Source organism: Nannobrachium achirus (assembly GCF_963921795.1).
Source record: "Nannobrachium achirus genome assembly, chromosome: 14".
Taxonomy (NCBI): domain Eukaryota; kingdom Metazoa; phylum Chordata; class Actinopteri; order Myctophiformes; family Myctophidae; genus Nannobrachium; species Nannobrachium achirus.
In genome coordinates this window covers 38,395,579-38,411,418 of record NC_137821.1, presented here as the reverse complement: position 1 = coordinate 38,411,418, position 15,840 = coordinate 38,395,579, and the positions used below count along the sequence as shown (strand labels likewise).

General features: G+C 42.0%; 1 protein-coding gene across 1 annotated transcript in view; it reads left to right on the top strand.

Moving 5' to 3' along the window:
* Positions 1-779: 779 nt before the first annotated feature.
* Positions 780-15,840, top strand: part of rbm46 (RNA binding motif protein 46) — a gene marked incomplete at both ends in the record, with an annotated part of 67,704 nt that continues 52,643 nt past the window's right edge. The window contains 4 exons of the mRNA XM_080741582.1: positions 780-885; positions 8,920-9,100; positions 10,078-10,234; positions 11,148-11,277. Of these exons, the coding sequence (XP_080597708.1) occupies positions 780-885; positions 8,920-9,100; positions 10,078-10,234; positions 11,148-11,277 (574 nt within the window). The remainder of the gene's footprint in view (positions 886-8,919; positions 9,101-10,077; positions 10,235-11,147; positions 11,278-15,840) is intronic.

The following is a 15,840-nucleotide window of genomic DNA, read 5'->3' as shown; positions in this document are numbered from 1 at the left end:
AATTACACACTGGTAGCAGATCGGTGCTCTGTATCGACCTATACGCAAGTTAAGGGTATCGGGAAGGAAATAATCGGTATATACATAGGCCTGTCACAATTATTACATAATCGTCTAAATCGCAATTATTTCATTTATTTGACATAATCGTAATTATTTTGTCATAATCGTCATTAATACTTGTTCACATGTTGAAAATGTTTAATATGTTTTCAAACATTTTCAAAAATAGTGGAAATAGCAGATCTACAAGCTCACAACGCGTCGCATCGCTTGTAGTTCAATGTCCTTTTTTAAGTATAAAGTTGTCAAATACTGTATGCCAGTAATTTCTTTGTGTATTTACTAGGTTATGTGTCATATCTGCCATGAGCAACTTCAAAGCCTACAAGCCTAACAGAAATGTAATTGTCAACGACCGAAACACAATGACATCGTTAATCGCAATTATTTGAGTGACAATTAATGGTCATCATGTAAAATGTCATAATCGTGTTCAGGGACATGCTGGGCCCCTGATTCAGCCCGGGAAAAAGAGTTGTAGAGGCCCTCATTGCGCGCTATAGAGAGAGATTAAAACTAAATGACATTTTATTCAAAAGACTATGACTAAAACTAAATCAAAACTTGCTGTCAAAAACAACACTGTTTCACAGCCAGTTTGAATCATTTTATTGGCTTTACACACTTCGCTAATATTTATTTTAGCATCATCTTCTGCCTACTGTCATGTTATTTTCCAGTGACTGTAGCAGCTGACATTTTGATTGGACAGAGCCATGGACACGTCCACCAATGAGGAGGCTCTCCTGGCCCTGATGGAGAAGACTGGCTACAGCATGTTACAGGAGAACGGCCAGAGGAAGTTTGGTGGTCCACCCCCAGGTGTGTGTGTGTGTGTGTGTGTGTGTGTGTGTGTGTGTGTGTGTGTGTGTGTGTGCGTGTGTGCGTGCGTGCGTGCGTGCGTGCGTGCGTAATTTAAGCAGTGATTCTCAAACTTTTTTCATTGCAAGGACCTCCGGTTTACTAGTCTGGGATCACTTCACTTTTCGGGCTTGTAACCGGTCTGGAGAGGAAACCACAACACGTCATGTTATAGTACTCAAAGACTACAATTTGGCCGGAACTATCCACCGGAAACAGTTTTAACCCCAAATAATTCCCATGCGCTCAAGGACATACTTTTAGGGCCTACCTAATAAACTCCTTGATGCAGAGTAGTTTTGCTTTTTAAAAATTCGTTTGGTATATGCATCTTTTAGTCCAACTCGTAGCGACTGGAAAGACTACACTAGGCTACTCAAGCATTAATAGGGATTGGGGAAACAAACGGAGGGAACCAAATCAAAGCGACGCCGCTTCTTCTAGTGGTTTCCGCGTTGGGCGGAAACCAAACGGCCTGTTGTGAACAAACACCAGGCTTTCCTCCAGAAAGCCTGGTAGGCGAGGTTACCGGTTTACTAAAGCAATAAGCCACAAGAGGCGAGTGGTTACCGGGGTAGTATACACCGGCTGAGAGGCGTTGGGAAACACGAGGCGTCAGCCGAGTCTTTAGAAGCGCTTAGTGCCTAGAAGCACCCGCACGGCAGGATTTCTCTAGTTCTAACGCACCTGGCTTTGATATAAACTGATTCAAGGTGTGGGTTATTATAGTCTCATATACCACAGTAACCAACCAGCCAATCAGAATCAAGGAATGGAACTAGCCGTTTTAGAATGCATTAGGCCAGAGGTCTTCAACAGGGGGTCCTGCTCACAACGTCTCGCGCTGCGAGGCGTTGTGAGCTTGTAGATCGGCACATTTTTGGAACAGAAGTTTTGTGTAGAGGGAAAAGAAGAGCAGACTAATAGTAGGTATTGACAGTTCAAGTGGTTAAATATGAAAATACACATTAATCCAACCTACACAGATGATAGTGCTGTCAAGTCTAAACTGTAATAATCCATGTACATTTTTAATCTGCAACACAATTTTATACAATATGTAGTGGGGGTCCCTGCTTCATCTCTCTCAGAGCTAAGGGGTCCTTGGCCTCAAAACGTCGAAGACCCCTGCATTAGGCCAAGGAACCAAATTAACCAAAAACCCTTTCGGGTCCATTTGGTTCCATTTGTACATTCTTAATCATTCAGCCGCACCCCACTTTGGAAACCACTGGTGCAAAGCATTATGCTAAATAGGAATATTTAAACCTCTGGAAAAGTGGATTCAAGTAGTACAGCTAACTAACTGACTTCCTTATTCTGGGCCTTTCATAATAGAAACAAACATTCTGCGACGATAGCAGATCTATGAGCTCACAGCGTGTCGCAATTGTGAGCTTTTCAAACAACTTTTTTCGTGATATTTGGTGCAGAGGGGAAGAAAAAAGGAGGGGGCCAAATATAGACCCCTGGGGGACACTAATATCGTCTCTGTCGGGTGGAAACCTCATATGTCCAAAACAGTTACTTTTCAGTATTCAAATAAAAAAGAAATAGCAGTACAACCAAGTAAGGAGTTAATTTATCTCTAGTTTAATTTATCTCTAGCTCCATCTCTAGCGAGATGGAGCAGGGACGTCCCATTACATATTGTATAAAATTGTGCTGCAGATTAAACTTTTTCATTGATTTCATAGATCGTTTCATCCACTTGTTTGACAGCACTATCAATTTGGATTCATGTTAATGTGTATTTCCAGTTAAACTTTACTTTTCGTTGTGAGCTTATAATCTTATCACACAATGATTTTGCGGCACACCTGTAGTAACTCAGAGGACCCACCGAGGGGTCCCGGACCCCCTGTTGAAGACCCCTGTACGTTAATGTTTTGACCATAGACTGTAAAAAAAAAATATGGATGGTGTTAAGCCATTGGTTTCTATGCTGCGAAAATGACGCTTTTTTGTCCGTTATACGGGTGCCGCCATCATTGTATAAATCAACGTTCATTGGTAGAAATGGTACCATCTCGAATGCTATTGGCTGCCAACGGTCACATGCAACCGCAGGGATTCTTGGGAGAATGTGATGTCGAGCTTGCCAGATAAAGCACACAAAGAAGAACCATCACAAGCCTATGACCACAAGCCCCTCCTAGCATACCCTGCTTTAACATCAAATATAAGATAATTTGCGCCATACTTTCACAAAACGCATATCATGGTGATATGGCATGTTGGCTTTAAACTAGCAACAGAAACCATACATTATTTATGACAATGTTTATTAAGGTGAGAAAATCAAATGTAAAAGTTTGGGGGAATAGAATGGAATCCAATGGAGAACATATTGCTTCTGGTACGAGAACAGCGCAACTAGCGGCCAATCATAGGAACTTTCAGTTCTATGTTGCTTCATTTTAACCCATTTAGGCCTAGAATTATTGAATGCTTTAATCAGTGAAAAATAGCAGATATACAAGCTCTATTTTTGAAAATGTGTGCAAATCTTTGAATATATTATGTATTTTCAAAGTAACTCAAATTTTGCTTCTGGCTGGTCCCTGGAACTAAATATTTTGAGATGGGGGTCCGTGGCCAAATACTTATCATTTTGGGGGTCCTTCACATGAAAAGGTTTGAGAACCACTGACATAGTAGTCTCTCTAGAACAGACTAACTGAGCTCAGGGGCGTCACCACCATTCATTATGAGTACGACGGAACACCCCCACTTTCATAAAAACGTGAACTCATCCCCCCCACCTTTTTTGCCGGCCGAGCTACTTTCTTTTTTTTTTCTCCACTGCAAACTGGCTCTCTCATCAACACAAACGCAACCTCTCGTTACCGAAACTACAGCCAAGCGCTCCCAAACTCCTTGCCCATGTTGTATATTTTGAGATGAATTAGACTGAAAATGAATGACTAATCAGTACAGGCTGCCTGTCAACTAATTATTAGTTGAATACTCATGGCAAATATACCTCAGTTGACACAGTCGTTCAAATTACATTCTTTAGTTACATAATCAAACATTCCTCTTATTGTCAACTTTACACTAATTAGTCATCGTGATAATTTGTTTAGCTAAAAATCAACAACACATAAACTTCAACAAATATATGTTGACTTAAACAAACATACAATGAAACTGATTCACTGAGGCACTGTTAAACAAAAGAGGTGTTATCTCACCCTCTCTAGCAGAAGACCAATGAATATCAGCCTGGTTCCCATCACTGTCTCCATACATTCATTAGCCTACAGTGACATTAGAAATATGGGGTTATTAATATTGCCAGGCCCACTGGCCCCCACCATTGTGCTTACATTCCTTCCGGAAGCAGTCTCCCAGTTTCAATATAGAACCGCGAGGCTCCAGGCATATGTAAACAACATTGCATGCAACATTGACATCATGACAGTTTGTGCGGATAAAGTTTTTTTTTAAAAAGGTCTCTCTCTCTCCCTCCTTCCCCCTTGGAGACATATATTTCTTACAATGCTGCCGCTGTGTATGCAAAAAGCATGACTTATTTGCAAAACCGCTGTGCATTATTTTCTGTCAGTAATAGCCTATTGAATCTAACGTGGGAACAGAACAATCTTTGTAGTGTGTGTGTGTGTGTGTGTGTGTGTGTGAGACGTGTGTGTGTGTGTGTGAGACGTGCGTGCGTTAGGGCTGCACGATTTTGGGAAAAAACCTAATTGCGATTTTTCTGACTAATATTGCGATTGTGATTTTATTCGCGATATTTACAGGGGCTAAAGCAAAAAAAAAAATCCTAAGACGGAAATTTATTTTGACTTGACTAGCAAGTATTATGCTGCATTTTGACGATTTTGGTCATGTTATTAACATCACGGCCATGGCTACACCCCCCCACCCCCATTTTTTGTTTTCTCTTTTTTGGCAAATCTGCCCCGATCTCATAAATGGCCCCTAGGGACTCCTCAGGACGGAAATCCATCCCCAGGACGGAGAACCTTAACCCCTGTATTTATATATTTATTTCAAGGTAGGATAAGTGATAGTTTTTTTTTTGTTAAAAGGATGATATAATAAATTATTTTAACCATAGGAAAATCATTTCACTACCTTAGGTCAAGCTTCCGTTGAATATTTATTGTGTAATACATTTAAAAAATAAATTGATTATTATTAACTAGGCTAATTGGCAATCATGTAAATGGTTTGATTCAGTTCAGTTATATTTCCAAAAGATAACCTTTTATTTTGCTTTAGCAATATAAAACGTTTTTATATTCAGAAAAATCTCAGTAATAATGCCTCTCATTGTCAAGGAAATTATTTAACCAAAGAACATCATTTAAGCTTCCTTGAATATTTATTGTGTGTTTACATTTAAAAATGAATTGATTATCACTAACTAGGCAAATTGGCAAATGGTTTGATTCAGTTTAATTATATTTCCAAAAGATTCCCTTTTACTTTGCTTATTAGCAATATAAAACGTTTTTATATTCAGCAAAATGTCAGTAATGGTTTTGTCTGCCTCTCATTATTGTCAAGGAAGAAAGTAGCCTACTGTATGTCGCTGCCTTGCTTAAGTTTTATCAAGGCAAAAGAATGCACCCTAAGACACACACCATAAGTTTCACATGTGTGCGGGGGACAGAGGAGGGGCCGCCGCAGCAGTTGCACAGAAATTACTTTCACTTTCAGCTTACGACAAACGGGAGCATTTAATCTATGCACAAGGATTTAAGGATGTTATATTTATAATCATTACCAGAACATTCACTACCTGTGGCCATGGAGTAGACCTACTCCTCCGTTGGAAGGGATCATACACTGTTACGTGCTGTTAGACAGTGTCATGCCTTGGCTTGGCTCCTCTCCTCTGAGGATGATTGGAGCAACCCGTAATGCTAATCCTCGGTGCGGCGATGCGCGGGTATTTAGGAAGCATGATTTGATCATTGATTAGTCAGTCAATTATGAACGGATTTCTAAAATTAAAACGTCTGCATAATGCTTGGGAAGTCAACTTCGCAGAAAATCGCCAAAACCGCGGCCTTTGCGATTCGCTAATCGCGAGATTTCACATCGCGATTTCGGTTTGAAAACGATTAACCGTGCAGCTCTAGCGTGCGTGTGCTGTGTGCTAACTATGGAGCTGTTTGCTGCTCCTGGCTTGCTATACCATTGTGTGGGGAAAAATCACCCAAAACCCCAATGAAAATCGCCCGAAACCGCAATAAAAACACTCGAAACCGGATAAAAACCGCAATATTTCAATCATCCCCCCCCACTATCTAAAGTGGCGTTTCCATAAACTTATTCGAATTAGGGAAGCGAGTTATCAGAAATACGCATTAAGACAAAGCGAATTTAGCATGTTTCCATTTGCGGGTGTCATTCGAATTAGCGACGGTCGCAAGAGTTGATCAGGCTGATTTTTTTCAGACCGAACCTGAGCACTGCACCGTCTGCACGTCTGACTGCTGTGACTCGGTCGCTGTCTAGTAGTGGGAAGAAGGGATTATCAGTAATCATCATGGCCCCAAATAACTTTTAAATATTACAATTGGCGACGAGTCTCTTACGAAATTGGCAAGAGTTCCTCTCAATACATAAAGCTACCGATTCACCGGGAAAACCGCGGTCGCGTCGCTGCACAGTGCAAGTTTCAGCGTCCTCTGGAAGGTCAGGTGGCCGATCTGCAAGCTCACAACGCGGCGCGGAGACGTGGATGCGAGCTGCTGTGCCTGTGAGTTTGTAGATTGGGCACTTAAGGCACGCAACACCGTGGGATGAGGAAGGGTTCGCTCGCCACCGATGGCTTGAGGTGAAAACGGGAGGAATTTACACATGGTCCGTGTCACTCCGTGTGTAACAAACAACAGGTTTGTTTTGTGGGCTAACGCTATACCATGGACAAAGCGGCAGGGGAAATGGACCTAGAACGTCATAATCTATTCGCATTTATTGTCTGACCCGTTTCCATTCACTTAAGCGCATTTATTTTACTCGATAAAGGCTCAAAATCCTCCTCCTCCAAGCGGATAACTTTTTTTGCGGATAATGAAAGTTTATTCGCATTTTGAAGTGTTTCCATAAAAACATTTTGCGAATAAGCCGTTAATGCGCAAAAAGTGGCTTTATGGAAACGCCACTTAAGACCCTGTGACGCCCCTGACTGAGCTCCAGTTAAGTGAAAAGGACCTTTTCTTTGACGATGGCAAGCCAGATTTCTGACATAGATTTTTTTTTTTTTTTTTTAATCTTAGAAGGATTCAAAAGACACGTATAGAATCGGGTCAAAATTGAAATTTCCGCGATTTTTCAAAAATAGCAGATATACAAGCTCACAGCGCGGCACTCGGTGCCGCGCTGTGAGCTTGTATATCTGCTATTTTTCAATAGTTAAAGCATAAAATAATGATACACAACAGTGTGAATAATAATGACTTTTTCCACCCCCTTCTTGGGATTGCGGAGAGGGGCATTCATGTGCGCTTTTTTTGGTTGGGACTCTTAGCACTGGTCACTTCTTGACACTGACTTTTTGGACACTTTTTTTGGCTCTGCACTTTTTAGGTTTTTTAGGCTAAGCATTATTATTATTGTCTTGGTGCAGACACTTACTGTATGTATATATGTGTATATTTTTTGGCACTGCGTTGATAAGTAATTCCTTATGTTTGAATGAACTAGTCCTTACCCGTTCAAAGATATGAGCTCCGAAATGATGTGCAGTGTGTGGGTTATGGGGTGTGCACTGTGCACACAGTATATGAGGGATGGAAAGTAACTTTCTGGTGCTTGCATGATAATATGTAGGAGCATCAATGTAAGAAATACCCGTTTCGTTTAAAGGCTACAGAGATACTGTGTACCGATCTACATGACAACATCTGAAAGAGGGCCAGCCAACACCCCCCCCCCCCCCCCCCACCCACACACACACACACACACACGCACGCACGCACGCACGCACGCACGCACGCACGCACGCACGCACGCACACGCACGCACACACAGAGCTGGTTAAACATGTTGCCCCATGCTAGATGCAGAATAGATATGCCTCATGCTAGATGCAGAATAGGTGCTTGCATGCTAATATGTAGGAGCATCAATCTAAGAAATACCCGTTCCATTTAACGGCTACAGAGATACTGTGTACCGATCTGCATGATTTTTGGACAACATCTGTAACAGGGCCAGAACCCCCCCCCCCCCCCCCCCCCCCTGCACACACACACACACTCCCCCCCCCCCCGTGTGTGTGTGTGTGTGTGTGTGTGGGGGTTTGTGTGTGATTGTGCTAATGGCCTGAACAACAGCGCCCCTCCCTTAACATGTGTGGTCACAAAAGGTACTGTAGGCTAAATAGATATAGATCCACCATAAAAATGCTAATATACAGCATACGATTTGTGAAAGTGACAAACGGGCTTCACAGTTATGTCAGGTGTGTTCATATGCTAATGGTGATGCGATTTCAGATCAATTGCTCCAGCCACCGAGGAGAAACGCTGAGACAGACAGACAGACACTCACTCACTCACTCACTCAGACATTCGCAAAATTATAGTATAGATGGACAATTGTAAGTTCTTTGAGTTTGCAATATGCTTAGGAAAGCGCTTTAAAATTGCAATCCATTATGGAAACTTTAGGTACTACTATTCTTTTGTTGTGTTTTGTCTTTTTCTACTGATCTCAACACTTTATTTGTATATATTTTTTAACTTATAGTTGCTCTGTATGGTTGCTTCTCCTGTATTGTTGATTCACTTCTTTCTTGTTTGATTTTTTGTCGCTCGGCTGTACACAACAGTCCTTTTTCTTTTTCTTACTGTCCTGTAACTTGTAACCTTAACTGCTGTGTGACTCTGGGTGACTGAATTTCCCCCTTGGGATAATAAAGGTATCTATCTATCTATCTATCTATGTGTTCCCGTTTTAAATGGGTTAAATCCTGACGCCTGCCTGCCCCTCTGGGTGTGACTCTACTTCCAGGCTGGAAGGGGGGTCCTCCTCCGCGCGGCTGCGAGGTGTTCGTGGGGAAGCTTCCCAGGGACCTGTACGAGGACGAACTGGTGCCGCTGTTCGGCCAGGCGGGACACATCTACGAGTTCCGGCTCATGATGGAGTTCAGCGGGGAGAACCGCGGCTACGCCTTCGTCACATACACCACCAAGTAAGGGAGGGAGGGGGTGTGCAGGGTTCCCACGGTCATGAAATTCCTGGAAATATTTTGAATTTAGAAAAATATTTTTCCAGTACTGGAAAAGTTTTGGAATTGATCAAGGGTCCTGGAAGGTCCTGGAGAAAATAGCTATGCATTGTCTTTGGTTATTGATTTTGTTAATACCTCTGAAATGACAAATTAAACATTGGCCAAATTGTCAAATATTAGAGGCAGAAATTGTGAAAATAGCCGATCCACATCCTCGCAACACGAGGCGTTGTGAGCATGTAGATCTGCTATTTTCACAATAGAAACGTGTTATACAAAATTCCTCAATTCTTAGTGCTCGTCAGGGTGCCGGGTCCCCAGTTAAAATATGATTATTTCAGGGGTCACAGCCTGAAAAGGTTGAGAACCACTGGCATACACTACCTGTCTTTGGGCATTGCGCATAGGAGTAAGCGACTAGTTATTGAGCTGAATTATTGTTATATAGTCCTGGAAATCGGGTTAAATATTCTGGAAAAGTTTTGGAAAAGTTTTGGAAATTAATTGGTAAAAATGTGTGGGAACCCTGGGTGTGTGTGTGAGAGAGAGAAAGACAGAGACTAGGGACGGGACGATACGCGATATGATTATTTATCGTGATGAAAAAACACTCACGATAATCGTATCGTTGGAGATTTCATTTATCGCGTCGCGACGCGTTGTGAGCTTGTAGATCAGCTATTTTTTGGCAAATGTACCGCCCCAGGATAATGGATTTTGATTATCGCGATAATATCGTAAATCGTGATTTCTTTTGTCACAATAATCGTGATATGACATTTTCATATCGTCCCATCCCTAACAGAGACATTGTTACCGGTATGTAATCCGTTATCCGTAGGGCCTGGGCGATCGACAAAATCAACTATAACAATATTCAACGTATATTTCACCACTGAGTCTGTGTGTGTGTGTGTGTGTGTGTGTGTCTTTCACAGGGAGGCGGCTCAGAGGGCGATCCAGTTGTTGGACAACTACGAGGTCCGCCCGGGGAAGACCATCGGAGTGTGTGTGAGTCTGGACAACTGTCGTCTGTTCATCGGCTCCATCCCCAGGGACAAGAGGAAGGAGGAGATCCTGGAGGAGATGAGGAAGGTAGGGGACCATAACGTGAGCAGGTGAAAACACTCTAGTTTTTGAGTTTTTGATGATGGATGGATGGATGATGGATGGATGGATGGATGGATGGATGGATGGATGGATGGATGATGGATGGATGGAGGATGGATGGATGGATGGATGATGGAGGATGGATGGATGGATGGATGGATGGATGATGGATGGATGGATGGATGGATGGATGGATGGATGGATGGATGGATGGATGATGGATGGATGGAGGATGGATGGATGGATGGATGATGGATGGATGGATGGAGGATGGATGGATGGATGGATGGATGGATGGATGGATGATGGATGGATAGATGGAGGATGGATGGATGGATGGATGGATGGATGGATGGATGATGGATGGATGATGGATGATGGATGATGGATGGATGGATGAATTGATGATGGATGGATGGATGATGGATGGATGGATGGATGGATGGATTGATGATGGATGGATGGATGATGGATGGATGGATGGATGATGGTTGGATGGATGGATGGATGGATGGATGGATGGATGGATGGATGGATGATGGATGGATGATGGATGGATGGATGATGGATGGATGGATGAATTGATGATGGATGGATGGATGATGGATGGATGGATGGATGGATGGATGGATGATGGATGGATGGATGGATGGATGGATGGATGGATGATGGATGGATGGATGGATGATGGATGGATGGATGATGGATGATGGATGGATGGATGGATGGATGGATGGATGATGGATGGAGGGGGTCCTTCGCGATGTGGTCGCACAGGGCTTATCTTCCATTTAATCCGTCCCTGTTATATATACACTCATGTTTATGTGTGTGTGTGCGTGCTTGCGTGTGTGTGTGTGTGTGTGTGTGTGTGCGCGCGTGTGTGTGTGTGTTCCAGGTGACAGAGGGAGTGTTGGACGTCATCGTCTATCCTGGTGCATCAGACAAGTCCAAGCACCGAGGCTTTGCCTTCATCGAGTACGAGTCTCACAAAGCTGCAGCCATGGCCAGGAGGAAACTCATCCCTGGTAAACACTCACTGATATTCATTTACTATCTGCAAGGTTCTTACGGTCATGAAATTCCTGGAAATATTTTGAAATTAGAAAAATATTTTTCCAGTACTGGAAAAGTTTTGGAATTGATCAAATTGGAATTGAAAAATAGCTATGCATTGTCTTTGGTTATTGATTTTGTTAATACGTCCGAAATGACAAATTAAACATTGGCCAAATTGTCAAATATTAGAGGCAGAAATTGTGAAAATAGCAGATCTACATGCTCACAACGCCTCGCAACGCCGTTGCGAGGCGTTGTGAGCATGTAGATCGGCTATTTTCACAATAAACTTGTGTTATACAAAATTCCTCTACTCTTAGTGCTCGTCAGGATGCCGGGGTCCCCAGTTCAAATATGATTATTTTGTGGGTCACGGCCAGAAAAGGTTGAGAACCACTGCCATACACTACGTGTCTTTGGGCATTGCGCATAGGAGTAAGCGACCTGTTATTGAGCTGAATTATTGTTATATAGTCCTGGAAATCGGGTTAAATATTCTAGAAAAGTTTTGGAAAAGTTTTGGAAATGAATTGGTAAAGATGTGTGGGAACCCTGTATCTGTCTCTCTACTCTTTCTCCCTCTGTCATTCTGTCTTAATCACACGACAGTTCTCAAACCTTTTCATGTCAGGACCCCCCGAATTAATATGTATTTGTGCCACGGACCCCCATCTGAAAACGTTTTGAGATTCCAGAATACCAGATTTTTGCTAAATAGTTTTTAAATACCCATATGATTAAAGTTGTTGAACAGATTTTTATACTAAATTGAGTAAATTAACAACTGATTTTCATACCTAATTGAGTAATTTAACTGAGGACCCCCTGGAACCCCCCCAAGGTCTCTGGACCCCGTCTTTGAGAACCACTGCTTTGAACAACTAACTCTAGTCTGTCCATGTCCATCTCCCTGCAGTTGTTGTTAATGTCCACTAGGGAGCAGCACAATGCAGCTTTAACGTCCAGCAGCGTATGTGTGGGCTTTGGGAACTATTTATATAAAACAAAACTCTGTGGGGAAGGAAATGAGAAGCGAGAGTGTATAAATGAAAAGAACGAGAGACGCTGCCAGAGGGAGTGTAAAGGGAGAGAGAACTTGGAAGCGATGCGTATTATTGTGTGTGAGAGATTAGAGGATGAATGAGTTCCAAGTGTAAGAAACACTGGACAAAAGCATCAGAATGAGAGAGAGGGGGAGGGAGATGGAGTGTGTGTTGTTTGAACCAGTCTTTGCCACATGAAACCAAACATGCTGGGATGGATTGAGCCTCATTAAAACATGCCAGTGTTTTAATCATCTCGTGTGATGAACCTGATACGCACGTGCACGCGCACAAGCACACACACGCGCACACACGCACGCACGCACGCACGCACGCACGCACGCACGCACGCACGCACGCACGCACGCACACACGCACACACACACACACACACACACACACACACACACACACGACACACTTTAAGAGTCATTAGACAGTCACTTGCTTCCCTATACCAAGAGGTCACATGCTCATTAATTAAGGGCCATATGAAATATGTTTTATTATCAACCAAATTACCTTTAATCTTTTGGGGATTTGGAATGTATTCATTTATTCATTATATTTAATTATATTTACTTTTGGGGCTTTCCGATCCCATTTAGTCACTTAAGTCAATTAATTCCTCCCCACACACATTTCTGTTTGTGTCACTGCTCATGTATCCTACTGACTCACCTGCAGTGTTAATTTTGGCAGCAGATTTTTGATTTAGTTTTAGTTGCAGTCTTTTGAATAAAATGCAATTTCATATTTTAGTCATCTGAAATGTTTTAGTTTTAGTCGAGTTTCAGTCGACTAAATATCATAATATTTTAGTCGACTAAATGTACAGTTGATTTTGTCGACAAAACATTTTTGGCTGGCTTTGATGGTGTCGTAATGGCTGATTTTAGAACACTTGGTTATAGATCTGCTATTTTCAGAGTGCAACATCCGAGTGCAACCAAACATAAAAATGTCTTTTAGTTCTACTGGATCTCTTCTCCACTGGTCCCTACTGTGAAATTTCATAGTTTTAGTCATCATAGCTTAGTTTTTATTTTTTTATTTTGTAAACGAAAGTGTGAAGGACCCATTTCAGGGATTTGAACAAATTGTTCACGGGTCTTGCTAATGATTAGATTCTTAAGAACGAATCACTCATGAACAACACATCACTACTAGTAGCAGGGCTTGACATTAGGGAGCGTGTCGCTGTTACTACATGTCATCTTTTCGACACCCGACTCTAACGCTCACCCTAACCTCCATGGAGTGAGTCGCTAACCCTCCGGTCGAAATGATGGTCGTTTGAAAGAGCACGGTTTCCCCTGACATTAACCTTTTGAGGCACATTGTCCCCCGTTTGGAAATCAGTTCAGGCATTCATGTGATAGCAGCCATAATTGTTTTCTTCAAATGTAAACAAACACGGCTGCCATGTTTGAAAGATGGGGTTGGTCTGGGGGTCAAACATGCAATTTCGCGATCACGATCATGCCTAGTAGATAGTAGGAAGTAAAAAAAAAAGAAAACTACAGGAATAACTCAGGAAACTCGGGAGGGGGCAGCAAATGGGTTAATTGTTTGGGGGACCCCAGGCCCCCACCTTTTCCCCCTCTACACCAAATCTCTTTGCCAAAAATAAGCGATCTACAACCAGTCTTGTTCGTCGAGTGTTCACCCCTGAATAGGGTGGTCCATGTGGTTGGATCCAACGCTTTGTTTTAGTTCTTAGACCATACATAGGCAACTGGCGGCCCGGGGGCTACATGCGGCCCCCACCATTGCTTAATGCGGCCCGTGGGTTAATACCGGAATACTGATATATTATTGATTTCACCTGTTACACTTCCAAACATAACCTGCTTTAATTCCTTCAGTCTATATAGTATAGTATAGTAGTATTAAAGTGTCCTTTTTTATGTCCAATGTATTTGTATTTAAGTTCATAAAGTTAACATTACATGCATGAGTATATAACTAAATGCGTTTGAAATTAAATCAAAATGTTACATTTCAGGATTCCAATTTAAAAAAATTACAAAAAAATTAATAAATCAGGATTTCAATTCAAAAGAAGCAAAAATAGCCGATCTACAAGCTCAAGTAGAGCTTGTAGATCTGCTATTTTTGCTTCTTTTGTATGAGATACTAGAATGACAAAGTAGGACGTAGCAATATGCAATGTGGCCCTCTGGAGTGAAGGTGGAAATATAGTGGCCCTCGCCATCATCAAAGTTGGCCCACCCCTGTCTTAGACAATGGAGGCGTGGACGTTTTTTCTGTCTGTAACTCTAAAACAATTTCACTTGTGAACTGTGATGGCACCAGCTCCAGGTTCATTGATAAAGCAATTATGTGTTAAATATAGTGACGGCTGACGGGAAACGCTTTTGTCAAATAGATAATAGAGGTATTGATTTCTCCCGCTGTTGTTCTACCTGGTTGTAATTACTTTTCTGTACTGTCCCTCACCGCTTTCATTGAGTTTATAGTTCATTCATGCACTCAAAGCATTGGAAAATGTACCCTAAATGATCCACTCCAGTGGTTTTCCTTTAGTCCATTAAGAAACGAATGTTTCTGTATTAGGTGTGCGTGCGTGCGTGCGTGCATGCGTGTGTGTGTGTGTGTGCGTGTGCGTGTGCGTGTGCGTGCGCGTGTGTGTGTGTGCATGTGCATGCGTGCGTGTGGCAAAAAGAAGTGCTCTTCCTTCTAGACAGTATTAAGAGCCAATACACAAGTGCAAAAGTCTTTATTTGCAGCCCCCCTGCTACTTAGTACTTACTGTGTCCAACACTGTTGTTTACTGTCATTTCAATTCAATTCATCCCCTGCAACTCCAAATCTTGCTAATCAATGAGGAGGACAACACCAAATGCACCGAAATGAGCAATGTTGTATAGGCTACAAAGAAATATGAACACATACATAATCACCTTACTTCATTGCCAGTGAAAATAATCACCAAATGTTGATGTTATATATATTTTTTTATTGCAGCACAACTGCCAACTATCTCTCCCACTATTGGTAGTGTTGCTGCTTTCATTTCAAAGTATGATGTACGGTGGTTCCTTTTTTTGCTTATCATGTAGATTCAAAATTATCGTAAAGTTTTAACAACACTGTCTATCATTGCACTCCTCCATAGGTTAAACACATCTACTATTGCTTGCATGTCCATTGTCAATTCCCCAAACACACCCTGACAACACAGAAAGGCTACTTTTTTTTTTATTTTGTTTTTATTACATTACATATTGCTGCTCCTACATTTTTCCTGATGCTCCTACATGCAATGCAACACTCTGCACGACTGCTACACCAATGGGTCTCTAAATGGAAGAGAGACTTAATTAGTGTCATTGGTAAGACCTGTGAAGGAAGTAAGGAAGTGGTCCAGTTTCTTTCCTTTGGCTGCTACGGTAGCTCCCAAACGGTGTCCAACAAGTGTTGGATCTTCCAGAAATCTGCTCCATTCCCATTGAAATGCATTGG